The 18,613-nt window shown below is 37.8% G+C and overlaps 1 protein-coding gene across 1 annotated transcript; it reads left to right on the top strand.

The window, feature by feature from the left end:
* The first annotated feature begins 6,377 nt into the window (after positions 1-6,377).
* On the top strand, positions 6,378-15,328 carry HRH4 (histamine receptor H4). The gene is given in 3 exon segments (XM_074339733.2): positions 6,378-6,419; positions 15,141-15,276; positions 15,279-15,328. Coding segments are annotated over 3 exon segments (228 nt in total).
* Positions 15,329-18,613: the final 3,285 nt, after the last annotated feature.

Here is an 18,613-nt window from a genome sequence, read left to right on the forward strand (position 1 = left end):
GTTTCTTCACTGGAGCCCAAGGTGTGTGCCTCTAAGTTAGTGTGTCTTTGTGCGGGCTGTTTAAGAGGACATCTGGATGTCCTGCAGCCTTCCAGCTCACCTGAATGGTCAGAATCCCCACTGTTTTTCACAACCAGTTCTTGTGGAAGCTCCTTTTCTTGGCACCAATACTCTGGGCTGGGGAGCCTGTAATTTTATGTGTTCACAGAAGAATGCAGGCACAGTGTTTATCTACTCCTCCATCTTGGATCCCCCAAGTCCACTTTCAAATAACACTACACTACTTCACAGTTAGTGTAACTTTCTTATAATATCAAAATAATCCTAATTCCTTGCTCTTGTCCCTTTTACCACTGCTGTAATTTCATTTACATATAAGCATACGTAAGCATATATATGATATACACATAATCATACACTATCAAATACATTGTTGGTATTATTATTCTAAACAATTATCCGTTATATCAATTAAGAATAAAAATAAAAGTTTAAATTTGCCTTCACTTATTCTTTCCTCAGTGCTCTTCCTTACTTTATATAGACCCAAGTTTCTCACCTATATTATTTTTGTTCTCTCTAAAGAACTTTTAAAATTTCTTGCAAGGCAGGTCTACTGGCAACAAATTCTCTCATTTTTTTCTCTGTCTGAGAAATCTATTTCTCATTTACTTTTGAAGGATAATCTTTCAGGGTACAGGATTTGAGGTTGGTGGTTTTTCTCTCAACACTTTACATATTTTTCTCCACTCTCTCCTTGCTTACGTACTTTCTGAGAAGTTGGATGTAATTCTTGTCTTTGTTCTTCTATAGGTAAGGTATTTTTTTCCTCTCAAATTCTATCAGGATTTTTTGTTTACCTTTCATTTTCTGTAATTTGAAAATGATTTACCCAAGGTAGTTTTTTGGGCATTTAGTTGGCTTGATGTTCTCTAAGCTTCCTGGGTCTACGGTTTGGCATCTGACGTTATTAATTTGGGGGAAATTCTCAATCCTTGTTTGTGCAAATATTTCTGTTTCTTTCTTTCTTCTCCTTTTGGTATTCCCATTATGCATATGTTATACATTTTCAGTTGTTCCACAGTCCTTAGGTATTACATTCTGTTTCTTTCAATTTTTGTTCTCTTTGCTTTTTGGTTTTCTGGGATTTTATTGATATACTCTCTAGCTCACAGATTCTTTTTTAAGGCATGTCCAGTCTACTAATGAGCCCAATCAATGGAATTCTTCATTTCTTGTACAGTTTTTTTTTTTTTTTTTTTTTTTTTTTTTTTTTTTTAAATCTCTAGCATTTATTTTTTATTTTTGGTCCTTTCTTAGGATTGCCATCTCTCTGTTTACATTGCCCATTCGTTCTTTCTTTTTTTAAAAAAATTGAGTTATAATTGACAATACTAGATTATATTAGTTTCAGGTGCACACACAATGATTTGATATTTGTATATATTGTGAAATGATCACCACAATAAGTCTAGTTAATATCTGTCATCATATGTAGTTATAGAGTTTTTTATCTCATGATGAGAAATTTTAAGAGATAATGTCTCAGCAACTTTCAAATATGCAATACAGTATTAACTATAATCATCATGCAACACATTACATCCCCATGACTTATTTTATAATTAGAAGATTGTACTTTTTCACTCTCTTTACCCATGTTGCCCATCCTCCAACCCCTGTCTCTGCCAGTCTGTTGTTTTTATCTATGAGCTTGTTTTGTTGTTGTTATTGTTATTTTAGATTCCATATATAAGAATGGTATTTCTCTTTCTGTGTCTGATTTTTTCACTTAGCATAATGCCCTCAAGGTCCATTCATATTGTCACAAATGGCAAGATTTCATTTTTTATTTTTTTATGGATAAATAATGGCTCATTGTGTGTGTGCGTGTGTGTGTGTGTGTGTGTGTGTGTGTGTGTTTCCTTTACCATTTATCTGCTGATGGACACTTACATTGTGTCCATATCTCGGTTATTGTAAATAATGCTGCAATGAACATGGGCATGCAGATATCTTTTCAAATTAGTGGTTGCCCATTTTTTTCTTGCATGGTGCTTACTTTATTCATTAGAGCCCTTAGCATATTCATCATAGTTGTTTTAAATTCCAGTTCAACATCCCTGCATTTCTGGGTTATGATATTTGCTCTATCTCTTCAAATTGTGTTTTTTAACTTTTGGGATGCCTTGTAATTTGTTTCTTTTTCTTTTTTTAATTGGGGAATATTGGGGAACAGTGTGTTTTTCCAGGGTCCATCAGCTCCAAGTCAAGTCATTGTTCTTCCATCTAGTTGTGGAGGGCGCAGCTCACTGGCCCATATGGGAATCGAACTGGTAACCATGTTGTTAAGAGGTCGTGCTCCAACCAACTGAGCCATGTGGCCACCCCTGTAATTTTTTTCTTGATAACCAGACATGATGTATTATATAAAAGGAACTGCTATAAATAGGCGTTTAACAATGTGGTGGTGAGATGTAGGGGAGGGGACATGTTCTACAGTTCTATGATTAGATCTCAGTCTTTTAGTGAGCTGTGCCTCTGGATTATGAACTTCACGAGTGTTTCTTAGTTCCTCCCTCCCCCACTTTGCGTGGGACAGAATGGCTAGAGTGGGCTGGAGTTGGACATTTCCGTTCCCCTAGATCTGGTAGCCTCTTATAAAACCTGAGCAAGTTAGGCTCTGGTTAACTAGTTTTCCTGTAGGACAGGCATTGTTAAGAAGAGCAGAATGCTCTGGCATATTTCAAAATGGTTCCTTTTCCCCTCCCCTTGCTGGAAGTATGAGAGTATTTTCCTGATATTTACTGTGAGGCTCTGGTCAAACTCCTGCAGGCAAATCTCACAATATTGTGAGGACCTCCCTATGACTGGATACCTCTGGAATTTTTAAGTTTCAGAGTTGTCTACACTGATCCTCCAGCAATTCATCAAATATGGTTCAGGTTTTCCTACCCTGGCATTAATTCCTGTGGCATTTTCTGTTTTCATACTCTCTGCTCTTGTAAGTCACAACTCAGTATACTTGACTATCTTTCTCTCTAATCTTGGGGATAGAGGTTTGCCTTGTGGTCTTTCTTTTCTTATGGATTCAAGAAGAGTTGATTTTTTTGTTCAGCTTTTTACTTGGTAGGATGGAGTGGCGACTTCCAAGCTGCTTACATGTGGAATTAGAAGTCTAAGACCATGTTTGTATATCTTACCTAATTTGTAATCATAATGACCAGATTTGGAAATAAATTCTATACTTAACACTGTAAAATCACACTGTTCAGTTCTGTCATCTGTCAACTATGCTGTCATGCTATTATGTTTTTGTGTTTATAAAAACTTGGAAGAATCTTAACATGGTTTGAATGTTAAAATGTGATTTCATATTGATCTTAAGTGTTGGTGATTTTTCTCTTTAATGTTGGCTTCATTGAGTCACCTTAAATTTCTGTTTTGCAAGTTTGAGATATATTTTATTTGATGTTTAAATTATAAAGATAGTGTTAAACTGAATAAAAATAGAGTATAGTACTGGCATAAGGATAGACATAGATCAATGGACTAGAATTGAGAGTCAAGAAGCAAACCCATAAATTTATAGTCAGTTGAATTTAAAAAAAAAATTTATTGGGGAATATTGGGGGAACAATGTGTTTCTCCAGGGCCCATCAGCTCCAGTCATCATCCTTCAATCTAGCTGTGGAGGGCACAGCTCACTGGCCCATGTGGGACTCAAACCAGCAACCTATTGTTCAGAGCTTGCACTCTAACCAACTGATCCATCTGGCCACCCCCCAATTGATTTTTTTATAGTCAATTGATGCCAAGACAATTCAATGGGTAAAAAAATAGTCTTTCCAGCAAATAGTGTCAACTTGATATCCATATGCAAAACATTGATGCACCCCCACCTCAGATCACATATAAAATTAGCTCAAATGTATAAAGACCTAAATGTAAGAGCTAAAACTATAAAACTCATAGAAGAAAGCAATAGCCAACCTTCATGACCTTGCATCAGATAATGGTTTCTTAGATATGACACCAAAAGCACAAGCAAGTGAAAAAACAAAAATAGATACGTCATAATACATCAAAATTAAAAACTGTGCTTCAAAGGACACTATTAAGAAAGTGAAGACAACACACAACATAAGAGAAAATATTTGCAAACTGTATATCTGATAAGGGTCTAAAATCTAGAATATATAAAGAAGTCTTACAACTCAAAAAATAAGCGACAACTCAATTGAAAAGTAAGCAAAGGACTTGAATAGACATGTTTCCAAAGAAAATACACAAATGGCTAAAAAACACATGAAAAGATATTCTACATCATTAGGCATTAGGGAAATGTAAATCAAAACCACAATGAGGTATCATGTCATACCCACTAAGATGAATGTAATAATTTTTTTTAAAAAGGAAAATAACTAGTGTTGGCAGGGATGTGGAGAGATTGGAATGCTTGTACATTGCTGATGGGAATGTGAAATGGTGTAGCTACTTTGGAAAACACTTTGGCAGTTCTTCAAAAAGTTAAAAATAGAATTACCATTTGACCCAGCAATTCCATTCTTAGGTATGTACTCAAGAGAATTGGAAAATATGTCCACACAAAAACTTATAAACAAGTGTTATAGCAACATTATTCGTAACAGCCCTAAAGTTAAAACAACCCAAATGCCCATCAATAAATGAATGGATAAACAAATGTGGCATATCCATATAACTGGAATATTATTCAGTCACGAAAAGGAATGAAGTAATGATTCACGTTACAACATGGATGAACCTTGAAAACATTATGCTATGTGAAAGAAGCCAGTAACAAAAGACCACATAGTATATGATGCTGTTTATACAAACTGCCCAGAATAGGCAAAACTATATAGAAACAGAAAGTACATTTGTGGCTACAAGGGGCTGGGACAGGAGGTTGATAATGAATGGAAAGTGGCTGCTAATGGGTATAGAATTTCTTTTTGGGGTAATGAAAATATTTTGGAATTCAATTATACAACTTTGTTAATATACTAAAACATACCAAATGTACATTTTAAGTGGGTTAATTTTATGGTAGTTGAATATCTCTATAAAGATTAAAAATAAAGAAGAATAATGTATGTGATTGTCACCATCTTGGACAGTGGTATTATAAAATATAGATATGAAACTTTTGGTGTCATATGTTCCAAAATAATTATTTGTGGTACACTTTTTGTTAAATACATTTTCAATTAAATTATAAGTCAGTCACCAAAATACACTGAAGAGCATAGAAAATTTATCTGATATTTAAAACATTATGAATTTCTCAAAAGTTTCCTTTTTGAAATGATTCCAAAGCACCTAGTGTTACAATTTCATATATAAGAGGAAAATATGATTAAATTCACATTCCAATAAAGAATTTAATTTTAAAAATCATCTTGGAAATTACTCTAGTTTTATTTCAGTATTTTGAAAACAAAAGACAAGTATATACATTTATACACTGTAGGTGAATAGAAATAAAGACCAGTTTACAACATGAACCAGGCAGGATGTTATGGGTCTACTGTAGGATTACATCATAATATGTAATTTTTTCATTTCTTTCAATAAAATTACTAATGTTGTGTTACCCACATGTTAACAATCATAATCTAGTCTGTAAAAAAGGTGCGAAGCCTTAATAAATCAACTAATATAAGATAAAGATCACAGCATTTTGATATCTGTGAAGTAGTTGTTTATGAATGAACTCTAGCAAGTTTAATTTTAATAATAGATGAGTGTGTATGATAACAGATAACTTCCAATAACCTGGTCGTTATAGGTTTTAGCAATTTGTTTCAAAATCCTGACGGACATCCATATATATGTATGTAGTTTGTTTGTTTTAACTGCACACAAGCTGGAAGTCTTGTGTGCAAAATGGTACTTGTGATTTTTAAAAAATGTATCTGATAAAGATAAAAATCCACATTACATAGAGACATGTGACTTAAAATAGGGTTGAGTTGATTATTGTTCTACTCATGGAATACAAATTTATGCTAATAATCTTTAAAAGACATCTACATGATTTCCCCATTTGTCACTCTCCTTCACCTTTCTTCTTTTTTTTATTCATTCATTATAAATTCACTACCAAGAGGCACTAGGTTATTTTACATTCTTCCATGATTATAAAGTTCCTTTCAAAAATAGCCAGTATTTATGCTTAATCAGCTTTCAAGGACTTGCTATTAAAAAAACAATGCAACACTTGATTTCCGTGTAATTCTAACCTCTAAACTGGAGTCTGTAGAGAGGCTTCAGTGTGAAGGGGCGAGAAAAGGAAGGCTGATAAGTACACGGCTGACTTTGTAGTATAAGATAAAGGTACAAAAATACACACGATGACTGCAATCACTGTAGATAAGATAGTGAAGAGGCACTGGGTGCGTTGCCACAGGGGTAAACAGTTTATTCTGGGGACTGTGTGTGGTACTAATCTGCACTATATTTTTTTATAGTTGATGTGGGAAGAGAAGGAAACCTGACAGCCTTGGGGATCTTAACTGGTGGCCTTAGGTTGTGTGTGGGGAACTGCCTTCACCAAGTGGGCTGCCAGGTAAGCAGCATTCAAGAAAAGAATAATGATGGATTATGTTGGGCTACATTTTGCTCTCTTTGTGTGAAAATAGATTTGGTTACATGCAAAGGTCGGAATTTCATTCTAGGTACTCTATTTTAATTTATTTAAACTTATTGAAGTGTCAAGTATCTTTGTAAATGTGTGTAGCAGTCCCCTTTTCTATCACACCTGATATAGTCTGACTATTCCTTTTAAATATCTATGATACTTTTAAAATTCAAATTCTGTAAATAAAAGTAAATACAATTAAAGAACCCCATCAACTGATTCACAGACACTGTTCTAGAATCATGCTTTAATGTTCAAAAGGTCATGATTAAGCCTTTTAAATCAAGATTGTTAAACATCTAGAGGCTTTTATATATCAAGTAGCAGTTTGCTATTTAATAGTAAATTAAAATAATTGACTGTTAGTGGACGGTGACCACTGATCCAAGGCCTATTGGTATTGTTTAGGCCCTTTAACTTAATCCATTAGCAACGCTTATATAGCTAAGAACAGAAATAGACCTCACCTTGCCACATCCAGTCACTGTGATAAAAAGCACATATAAGGCAATTGAACATTGAGTTAAAGATACATTTTGCTAATGTCAACAGTGACACAGCAAGAACGTTAACCTCACCCATCAGGTGATGGACTCTGCATCCTGGTCTGTAACAGTCCATCTCCTTCAACAAACGAGAGACTAAAACCATTGCCATGTAGGGGTTTTCTAGCAGGTTTACATTTAGAAATGAAAAGGAAGTAGGAGGACCAGGCTTTTTTCTTCCTGAGACTATTTTGCATTTTCTTTATCTCTCTTTCCCTCTTTCATTCTTTTTCACATACTGCTTTTTTTTTTTTTTGTCTGCTTTTTTACTTCTTTAAGCTGCCTTATATTTTCTGTATGCTTTTTAGTTTGTGCATTTAATTTTTTTTTTTTTTTTTTTTTTTTTTCATTTCTAAAGTAGCCACGAAAGCTTTCTTCTTTTTTAAAGACGTCAGGTTTTATAGCTGCCACAGCTCTACTTGCCTCTGTCTCATGGCCCCTAACCTGGTGGAGAGCTTTTAAAAGACCATGTAGAGAACAAAACAGCTGAAAACATTTGTCATTCATGGGTGTCCAGGACAAAGCCCACTGTGATGTACAGAGAGCACAGCCCCTGGTTCTCCAGGGCTGAAAGCACCTCCCAATCTGTTCTCCATCCAGATTCTTTTGCTGTTGTTTTCCTGCAGCCACTTCTTTATCTTTCCACATTCACCCAGGTCTGGGGAATCACCAAAGGTAAATGTGCAGCAAAGGATTAACTCAGCAGGCCTAAGTAGTCCAAACCCTTCAGATTTCAAAGAAAGGTTTTGCCCTTGAGCAGCAACTAGGAGGTAACCTCTATACTCTTGGAATGTCTTGCCTGTTAAAGTGTTTTTGTTTACCTGGGGCCTTGGCTAGGCCAGATAGTCTATGCTAGCAATGTGATTCATGGCGGGGATCTTGGGCCATATGATATCAGTTTGACCTCTGGAGGGGCTGGAGACTGAGTAATTAAGGTCAGCCATGTGGGTACTACATACCTTTGTGATCAATCCCCAATAAAAACCCTGCACACCAAGGCTCATGTGAGCTCTTTGGCTGGCAATACTTACTGCATGTTTTCATACATCATTGCTGGGAGAGTTAAGCACTATCCACATAACCTCGCTGGGAGAGGACAACTGGAAGCTTGCCCCTGGTCTATCCTGGATCTGCCCTATGTGCCTTTTGCCTTTGATGATTTTAGTTTGTATTCTTTTGCTATAATAAGCCATAACTGTGAATATAAGGACTTTTCTGAGTTCTGTGAGTTTTTCTAGCTAATCATTGAGGCTGAATATGGTCTTAGGGACCCTGAAAAACAGTAAGAAAGCTAGTCAGTCTCTCTGGCTCCCTCTTGAGCTCCCCACTGCTGGTAAGATTGTAGGAGCCTGACTAGGGCTGCGGGACTCACTTGTTGCTTGCAATACTGGGCTAACACTGTGAAGATACGGTTGGTCTTAATCAACCCTGTTCTAGTCCTGACAGGACTTAGGGTAAGAGCAACCTTTCTTTCATCTCCAGCAACCTCAGTTAGAAATTTTAGGTTCCCTATAATCTACTTTAACTGTAGATAGACCACAGGTTTTGCAATCAAACACGTATGTGGTACTGATCTAGACCGACTTAACTTCTAAATATTAGAGGAACTGTCTGATTCAGCTTGGCCTGGCCTACTCCCTTTGCCTGTGGTCCAACCCGTGGGACACTTGGATGGCTGGGGTGTTGAGCCTAACACGGCCAGATGGCTCTTGTGTATGACCCATTTCACGTTTCCTCCAACACTAGAGAGTAGTTTTCTAGAAGAGTGTTCTTGTCATTATATATCTACTTTGCACACTGCGATACTGTGATTTATAAGAAATACATATTTGGTCACCTGAATGACCGAAATATATTTCTCATATGTATCTGTTTTTTTATCCACAATTCCTTGCTGACAGCTCTGGGAACTCTTAGAATTTCCAAGTGTTGAGAGTAAAAATAGTGTCTTCTTATGATAATAAGGTAATTTTGGGGAAGCACCTAAGGATGGGGGCTGGTTGCCAGGAGACCCAAACAAGTGATTAGAGGTTTGGAACTTTCAGCCCCACTCCCCCTTACCTTCAGGGAGGGGAGAGGGACTGGAGATTGAATCAATCATCCCTATGGAATGAAGCCTCCATCAAAACCCAAGGGGATGGGTTTTGAAGGTTGTTGAAGGTGTGGAAGTGCTGGGAGAGTGGAGTGCCTGGAGAATGCATGGAAACTCTGTGCCCCTTCCCACATACCTTGCCCAATGTATCTCTTTGATCTGGCTCTTCCTTTTATGATAAACCAGTGATCTAGTAAGTAACATGTTTTTCTGAATTCTGTAAGCTGTTCCAGAAAATTAATTCAACCCAAGGAGAGGGAAAGTATCAGAATTGAGGTGAATTCTCAGGCACCCTGCTGGTGTCTGAGAATTGTTTGTTGGTGTGGGGGGGTCCTCCTGTCCCCCATGTTGGAATTGGGTGTGGGAACCAATTTATATACATTGATAGCAAAAACTGGGACATATTTTTTAGCATGTGAGTTGGACCCGGGGCTTCTAGCTATAGTGTATGGGCCTTGGGGATTCCCAGTCCCCTTAACCTTTTGAACTCCTACCAAGAATTTAACCCAGGGGATGGCAAATTTTTTTTGTGAAAGGATCAGATAACAAATATTTTAGGCTTTGCAGACCATTCCATCTCTGCTGCAATACAGGCCAGACCTGCAAAATAAGCTTTCTCCACCAAGTTTGACCTACTCTCAGGAAAAATCCACTCTCAGATGGTTTAGCACTTCATCAAATCCAGCACTGAGGTCACAATGAATTCTATCATATTCTGTTTATTCTGTGAAGATATTCTAAACACCCTTATACCTTGAGTTAGGCCAACTTTGCCTCATAGTGTCTTCTACTAATAGATTTGTGTCCATGGTAGCATTGGGAGGAGGGTGGCATATATCTTCCTGGGTGGCTCAGTTCTAAGACATGAATCTAAAGTATGATACAGCTGGACATAGCACCCACATTCAAAAATCCCAAAAGGGAGTACCCAATGTAACCCATGAGACACTCCCCTGTTTGTCTACAAATTGATCTAAGAAAGGTAAAAGTTGGGATGGTGGTGCTATTACTCTTTGCTGTAGAAAAGCCTGTGGGGTTGTGACTAATGTTGTCTCTGCCCAGCCTGATCCCCTTTGGCCTTATTGCTCTAGCTCGGACCTGCTGACCTCCCACCTGCTGACCTCCCACCTGTCAGCATCTGCATTTCTTTGCCAGACAGCTTTCTCTGGAGGTCTGAGACTGCTCTGCATGTGCACCTCAGGCTGAAAATACCAAAGAACTAATGCCACCCTCAAACCCTAGCAATCTTCAACCCATGACTTATGGTTCCTTCACCACGGGAATAAGTCTGAGGGGCATGGTCTAAATTGGCTTCCAGAGGATCCCAGGGGGATTAAACTTTCGATAGCCACAGTGGTAACCTGACAATTCACTTTTAATGGTCTTCTTCCCTTCCTTACTCTTCTCCCAGTGCTCTGGGAATCATCTCTTAAATAAACTACTTGTACAGATCTTTGTCTCAGGATATGCTTCTGGAATAATGTAAACTAAGATACCCGTCAACTTGTCTGCTGCTCCTCACCTTCTCTGGGTTCTTCTTCTCTTGTTGGTTTTGAATACACACTGATCCCAGCTCTTCATTGTAAGCCTTCAGAAGAGTCTGGCCAATACTGTGGAGAGCAGATTGGGTATTATGCCATTGGTCTTGTGGCTGACCTCTTGGGCTGCACAAAGGATGAGCCCTCACCGTATAAGCTTTCCGAAGTTCCCAAGTGAATGCTCTCTCAGCCTTAATTTCCATTTTTATCTTCTGTCTCATCCTTGAAATCTGTCATCTTTGACCAGCACCTTTCTTACCAAAGCCCTTCCCTCTCCACTTCCTGGGATTTTTTTTTTTTTTTTTTTACCCCTTATAGAAAAGATCAAGTTCCAGTATCTTCTTGTATCTAGGAATTTTGAGAGCCTCAAGTTTTCACTGCATGCCATTAGGCTGTCTGCTTTCTGCTGGGTAAGAGATGTCCTAGAGGTGTGTGTGTGTGTGTGTGTGTGTGTGTGTGTGTGTGTGTGTGTGTTGAAGGCAAAGTGAGGAAGAGATAAGGGTGAGAAATGATGACAATAACTGTTTTTTCCTAAAGTATCTGGAATTTAACTGCACTAATGGTGACATGGCTAAGGAAGACTCACAGGAGCCAAAATGACAATACTTATAAAGCTGTGGTTTATTGCAGGAAAAGGATCCAATCTAGCATGAGCACAGCCCAGGGCTGCTTTACAGTGAGGGGTCTAGAGAAACCAGGCCTGAGGTCCAAATGTCCTCTCTTTGTAAAGGCCACATATATCCTTGAGGCTTCCTCTCAAGGTCCAGGACCCACTGACAGGTGGATGGGACACCTTGAAACCGGGGAGCCCAAATTGGAGTCTCTGCTGGGGTTTCTTATGTTTTGCTGGTAATATAGATATATTCTTGCTACATAATCAGCCTCAACAGCACAGCCCTCTGAAGTCCCGTAGAGACCAGGTGCAAATCATCAATCTCACTGTTATTGATAAACAATGCTAAAAGCTGGAACAAACTGGCCCCAAACTCCTCAGACCCATAGTTACAAAGCAACACTCTTCGTCAGCACATTTCATGTCTTGATCAAGGGGTTAGTGCCCTGCAGGTAGTTTAGAAAAACAACTCCGGTCAATTCCAGGTTTTCTGGAATCACCCCTCACAGCACAGTCCCGCCCTTTGACTCGTGATCAAGGCCTTTTTAAGATCTGATGATACCTCTTGATTTGACAGCAACTATTTGCCCTAAAGCATCATATATTCACGTAGGCAATCAAAATGCACCAAATTGCAAACACCTGTAATAACTATTAATAGCAAGGGGTTAGTATGGATTTGAATAGACAGCTGACCAACCCAATACTATTAGCACAGAATAGCAAAAACTTTCTCATATGTTGGACTAACTTTATAATTATTTTGTCTCCCTGACTTACCAGCAATCTGCACTTTAAGGTATACATCTACTGAGTGAATGAGAATACAAATTATTATTCATCAAGTCTAAATCTTCTTCAATCCAATTCTCCTCCATAGGGATAACATCATGAAAGGGGTTTAATTCAATTTCACAATACATTTGATCAACCACCTCAGTAATATCACAAATTTTATTAGCTTCTATAATATTAAATTTACCTATGATTTCTGTATTATACCATACAGTAAAATCATGGATACATGCTACATTATACATCAGATGTAATTACATATCATTATTATGTCCTTCTTAATAAAATCTACCTTTTCTCATAGGAATATAGGTTAGAAAACTCATCTGTTATTTCAGGATTTCAAACCTCTTGAAAACACAGCCAAATACCTGGTTACATGGTTTGAGAGATAGCGTTTCCCAGGGAGATGTGTCCCACAGTTGGGTCCATCTATTCTCCATGGGGGGCCCTCTCGTTCTGTTTAAAGTTTGTCCAATGCCCATGAATTATATTATATGAAAGGAATGGTTAGCACTCAGTCATGACACTAAAATTGTTAAAGAGCACCTCAGTAGATTGAATTCTCCAATTACAAATTTCCATAGACTGTGTAGCCCATAAGTCTCCCATGCTCTCAGAATCTCTGGCTATTGGGCCTGGGAGAGCTCAGATTCCATGTGAATTAGGAAGATGGGAACCCAGCTGTGTTGATATGCAATCTTGGTTCCAACTCTCTTGCCTTAGTGTCTGCTTTGATTGCAAGGCCCTCTTTCCCAGTACTGTGTTGACATTCCAGTTGTCATCCTGTCTTTCTTCCTGGACGAGGATGCATGCCTTGGAGGTTTCCCATTTGCTCCAGAAATCTCTTTCTTTCTTTTTTTACTTCCAAAATATCTTTCCTCATCAAAAGTGAATTCCTCATCGTCATTTACTCCTAGCTCAGCTCGTAATTGTCACAAGGCTCTCTTTTTTCAAGCAGGCAAAAGCTGTTTGATACACCAGACCTGTTGTTGATGTTGAGTAATAACTGCATTCTTATGATTTGGAAATAAACTTGGGACCCAACAAAGTAGACTCCCTTAGCCTAAGGTCCTAGGAGTAGACCTCACTACTAAATGGGCTTTGTTTTGGGGATACCATAGTGTTTCCCATAGCCATCCACGTAGCATTTCTGGCTTTTCACTCTCAGGAATGCAGGCCCACCAAATTAGACTAAATTCTTTTCCTCTGTCAATGATCCAAATGTCCCAATTATCCCTCCACCTCTTTATGGCTTTCCAACCACAATAACAGGACAAAGAGCTATTTTTACACATAACATTTTGACGGATGGGAGGTGCAGGAGATAAACTACTGTTAGATCCCAGCACCTTAAACCTTCATCATCAAAATTAATGGCCATGCAGTTGTTCTCCAGATTCAACCAGATACATATTCCTATAGTTTTCTTCCTGACCCAGGGTTTCAATAATAGCTTTATTCTGTGAAATGGGAATCAAAAGACACAGCCTCATTAGTATTATTCCATAGAGTTGTAGTCAGAGCTTCCATCTGCTAATCCATTCTGAGGAAACAGACCACTCTCAGAAGTATAATGTATATTCATTGGGTTGGCTGTTGTTCTGCTTACTTTGTGGTTATTCAAAAGAGCTGAGTTTGGCAACCCCAATTCTACACCCAATGGGGACCTGAGTCAAAGCTGAGAGAGAATAATATTCTCTTGCTCTACACTTCTCTTAAGGCTCCAAAATTATGTTAGATTTTCCACTTTGTAACACCCATTTATTAGCTACCCTCCCTTCAGCAATAATTTCACCTTTCTTCCATTTATCATTAATTTAAATCCAAATCTTTCTCCCTGATGTAGTTTTCTCTGGTCACGTCACTGAGCTGGTCTATATTGCTAGTAGCAAGTTGAGATATTCCAGGGTTCCTGTTAGGTCCAGTCCCAATCAATGGGATTATCTCTTCCACTAGGCAAAAACATTTGTTAAGAGTCAGCCCCAGTTTAGCAAAGGGCATGGAATAGATAGTTCATCCCACTATCTCTATGGAATTTTTGCATTTAATTTCAAATTAATATACATATTCCTTTGTTTTATAATAATACCAGATTTTGGGACCCTTAATGATGGGTCTGGTTTTAGGGACTGTGAGATCCACCACTGGAAAAGAAAATTATGGTGAAATAAGGAAGACTTGCAAGTAAATTACACCCCTTACCACTTTTCCTCTAATTCTACCACAAAAGTATAATTGTCTATCTAACAGAAACCCACTTTTAGTCCCCCTTTGCTGCACAGAGCCCTGTTTGGTATTCCCAGACTCTCAGCCCCATCTCCCCATCTCAAGGAATCTTCTAGGGTCCTCCTGGTGTCCCTCTTGCTCTGTACCTTGGAAACTCAAGACACTAAGCTGGGGCACTGCATGGCTCACTGAATTTTCTTTCCTTCTCTCACCTGGCCAATAATGTCCAGTGCCTTGAAAAACCACTGTTTCATATACGTTTTCCAGATTTTTTGTTGTTTCAGATGGGATGGTGAATCTAGCCCTTGATATTTTGTCATGATTAGAAGAAAATGTTTAACTGACTGGATCTATTTAGTTGTAAAAATGAATCTTATTTGCACCCAATTTCTTGCCTATATAATGTATCAAATATATAATATTGCTCTATTAATGGGAGGTGGATGAATCACATTAAAATGTTTAAGATAAAAATTTCACTGTCTTTGGAAATATTTTTTTTTCAGTATTAGTTAAAAGGAAACTGTTACCACAAGTTTGCTTATCAAGATCAGGAAGTATTGTTATCAGCATTAGATTTTGAAAAATATTGTTATGAGTAGAAGACCATATATTGTAGGTTTACAATTAGAAACTTACTTGCAGAATTGTCTTGCTGGATTAGTTTGCTATATTGAGCTTCACTAACATTACTTTAGCATTCTTAATGGGCTTACTAGCTTTTGCTATAATGCTAGGAAATGCCCTTGTCATGTTAGCTTTTGTGGTGGACAAAAACCTTAGACATCGAAGTAATTTTTTTCCTTAGCCATTTCTGACTTCTTTGTTGGTAAGTTATGTCTCTTTATTTAAGATAGACTTTTCCAGTTATAATTTATTTATAAAACCTTAAAATAGGCTTTTGTTATTTCAAGGAAATGTGTGAAATTGGGAATGATTAAAAACAAAAAGTTTAAGGATTAAAGTTCAGGGGAGGCTATAAGGCACTTTGGGAAAATGTTATACATATGTGAATCAGGTTTGTAGGGGAATTTTCATCTGAAAACAGTCGATTTTCTTTTTCTAAAATAAAAGTAAGTTCAGAATATATCCAAAATTGTTTAATCTAAGAGGGAATTGTTTTTGGAGCTATTCTTGTATGTTTAGGTTTATAAGTATTACTCTTTAAGTAAGCATAGTTTCCTTAGTATCACAATGTTGGAGTAATAGGAAATAATGTATATGCTGGTAACCAGCACAATCAGAAAATGAGATATTCAGGTCAATTAAATAGTATAGCTAATAATATTATTTTATGATATAGTATAGAATATTATAAAATATACCCAACACTAAACTACCTTGCATATAATATGGCATCGTGGCATTATAAGAGATCATAGAAATCAAAGTTTTTGAAAACATGTACTTTGTAATTTTGCACTGCTCAATGAGCATCGATTTTTAACTGTTTATCGTAAGTAAATGTGCAGTCAGCTGATGGTATTATTTTATAGGAGCTTCTAGCATAATTTAATCTGTCACTGTCTATAGCTACATAAATGCTTGCATTTATATTAAAATAAAACAAAACTCATAGAATACTTAGTGTATGGCCTGGAACACGGTGGATATCTTCCTAAGGGTGGGCTCCAGACTGGCTGGTGTGCAGTGGCTGCGTGGGAACAGTAGGGGATGAAGTCAGAGTGGTTGGAATCTATGTAATGAAGGCACTTGAATACTAATGTGAGTCTGGATTGGAGTTTAGTCAGCAGGCAATGTGGAGATTGAAAAAATTTTAAAGCAGGTGAGTGATCGGATGGATCGAAGCTTTACCTGAGAGGCATTAGTAGTGGGAGAAGCTGGAGCAGGGGGCAGCTTGATTTCAGAGACCATCCTATAGCAACCGAGACAGAAGTCATGTAGGAAGGCTCTGGGCTAGGGTGAGAGTGGAAAATAAATTTGGGAGGCAGAGCTGCAAGGGTGGGCTCGGGAAGGAGAAAGAGAAAGATGAGTTAGAGATTGAGTTCTGGGGACTAAGAAAAGTATAAAACTCTTGATAGAAAGAGGGAACATTTTGGGAGGGCCGCTTATACTTCCAGTGTTGTTCTGATAAAACTTATGGAGAAAATTTCTAGCTGGAGAGATTGATTTAGGAGTCATGATATAGAAATGACAGGGTCACAGATAAAGGTGGCTAACCAGTATAGAAGTATTTTAAAAATGCAACAATCTCCCCATTTCTCTCCTCAATTCTGCCCCTCCAGGTAACCAACATTAAAAACTTCTTGCAAATCCTTCTCATCATTCTTATGCTAATATAAACACGTGCAAATATACAAATGTATTTTTGTAAAGAATTTTGTAACGCGGAAAGAATATTCTGTCAATATACGGATTCTTCTCTTCCTTCCTCACAGAACTGTACAACTTTTAGATGACAACGAGCACTCGAAGTCAATTATGTGTTTTGACTAGCCCCAAATGAGTGAGGTCCTGAATACCTGATGGTAGGGAGAGATGGGGTAAAACTTCACCAAATGAGAGAGGCTGAGGCCTAAGGCTCATCTTTTGAACAAAGGTGGTTCCAGATAAGAACGGAGTGTCTATGTGTTGGCCCAAGGTCAGTATCATGGAAGCTCCACCATCATGGGTTTGAGCACCCACGAAGATGTGGTTTGTCTTTGAGAAATAGCTCTCCAGATGTAATTATACACCAGTCCTGGTGGTCCCCCGCCATCAGCAGATGGGTGGGAAAAGAGATGGCTTTGCTAGTGATAAGAGCAGTCAGACGCAGATCAATCTCTATTAATCTACCAGTCTCATACTTCACATATCCCCTGCACCCTGCCAGGTGCGTCCAGAAGTCCACTTATTTAACGTAATACAGGAATACCTCAGAGATATTGTGGGTTTGATTCCACACCATCACAATAAAGTATCGCATTAAAGTGATTCATACAAAGTTTTTGGTTTCTCAGTGCATATAAAAGTTATGTTTGCATTGTACTGTAGTCTAAGTGTGCAATAGCATTATGTCGAAAAACAATGTACACACCTTAATTAAAAAATACTGTATTGCTAAAAAATGCGAACCATCATCTGAGACTTCAGTGAGTCATAATCTTTTTGCTGGTGGAGGGTCTTGCCTCAGTGTTAATGAAAATGCAGTACCTGCAAAGCACAATAAAGCAAGATATGTCTGTATTTGCATAACAACATAAGAATTAGGAGAGTCTCCAGTGCTTTTTGTAAAGAGATTGAGTTTTGTGTCAAGACTGTCCTACTCCTTTGTCATGCTCAGAAGTGTGACATTCAGCTCTGAGCCTATATGACCTCATGGTGGTGGTTGTGAACCAGAGCAGAGCTCATGGGAAGTTTTCTGTAGCTTTAAGCCAGTAATTCTTAATATTTGGAGTCATGAGACCTAGAGCTCCAGAACCATGTGGTGATAGCAGATTAGAGCATCACATGTGCTCAGTATTGTGGGCATTCTGGTTGAATGTGTTTCAGACCTGGCCTCCTGTAGAGAATCTAAATTTGTGGCACCTGAGTAGCTTCCAGACTGAATTGAGTGTTGGGAAGCAAAGATTTTATTATTTGAGGGTGCTATTTTATTTTTAAAAATATTTTCATTAAAATATAGCTAACATACAATATAATATTGGTCTTAGGTGTACACTATAGTTATTCAACATTTATATACCTAAAGAAGTGATCAACGCAATAAGTCTAGCAACCATCTGACACTGTACTATGCAATCACAATATTATTGACTATATTCCACATGCTGTACGTTATATACCCGTGACTTATTTGTTTTATACCTGGAAATTTGGACCTCTTATTCGCCCTTCACCATTTTTCATGTCTTCTTAAAGTTTTTCAATTGCAGTTGACATTCAATATTATTTTATTTTAATTTCAAGTGTTCATCATACTGGTTAGACATTTATTTATATAATTTAAGAAGTGACCCCCCACCCCGACTAGTGTAGTGCCCACCTGAAACTATACATAGTTATTAACATATTGTTGACTATACTCCTTATGCTATACCCTACAGCCCCATAATTACTTCATAACAACTTATTTGTACTTCTTAATCCCTTCCCCTTTTTCACCCCCCCAACCCCCTTCTATCTGGCAACCATCAA

Source organism: Rhinolophus sinicus, chromosome 4 (genome assembly GCF_057876585.1).
Source record: "Rhinolophus sinicus isolate RSI-liver-muscle chromosome 4, RSI-T2T, whole genome shotgun sequence".
Classification (NCBI taxonomy): domain Eukaryota; kingdom Metazoa; phylum Chordata; class Mammalia; order Chiroptera; family Rhinolophidae; genus Rhinolophus; species Rhinolophus sinicus.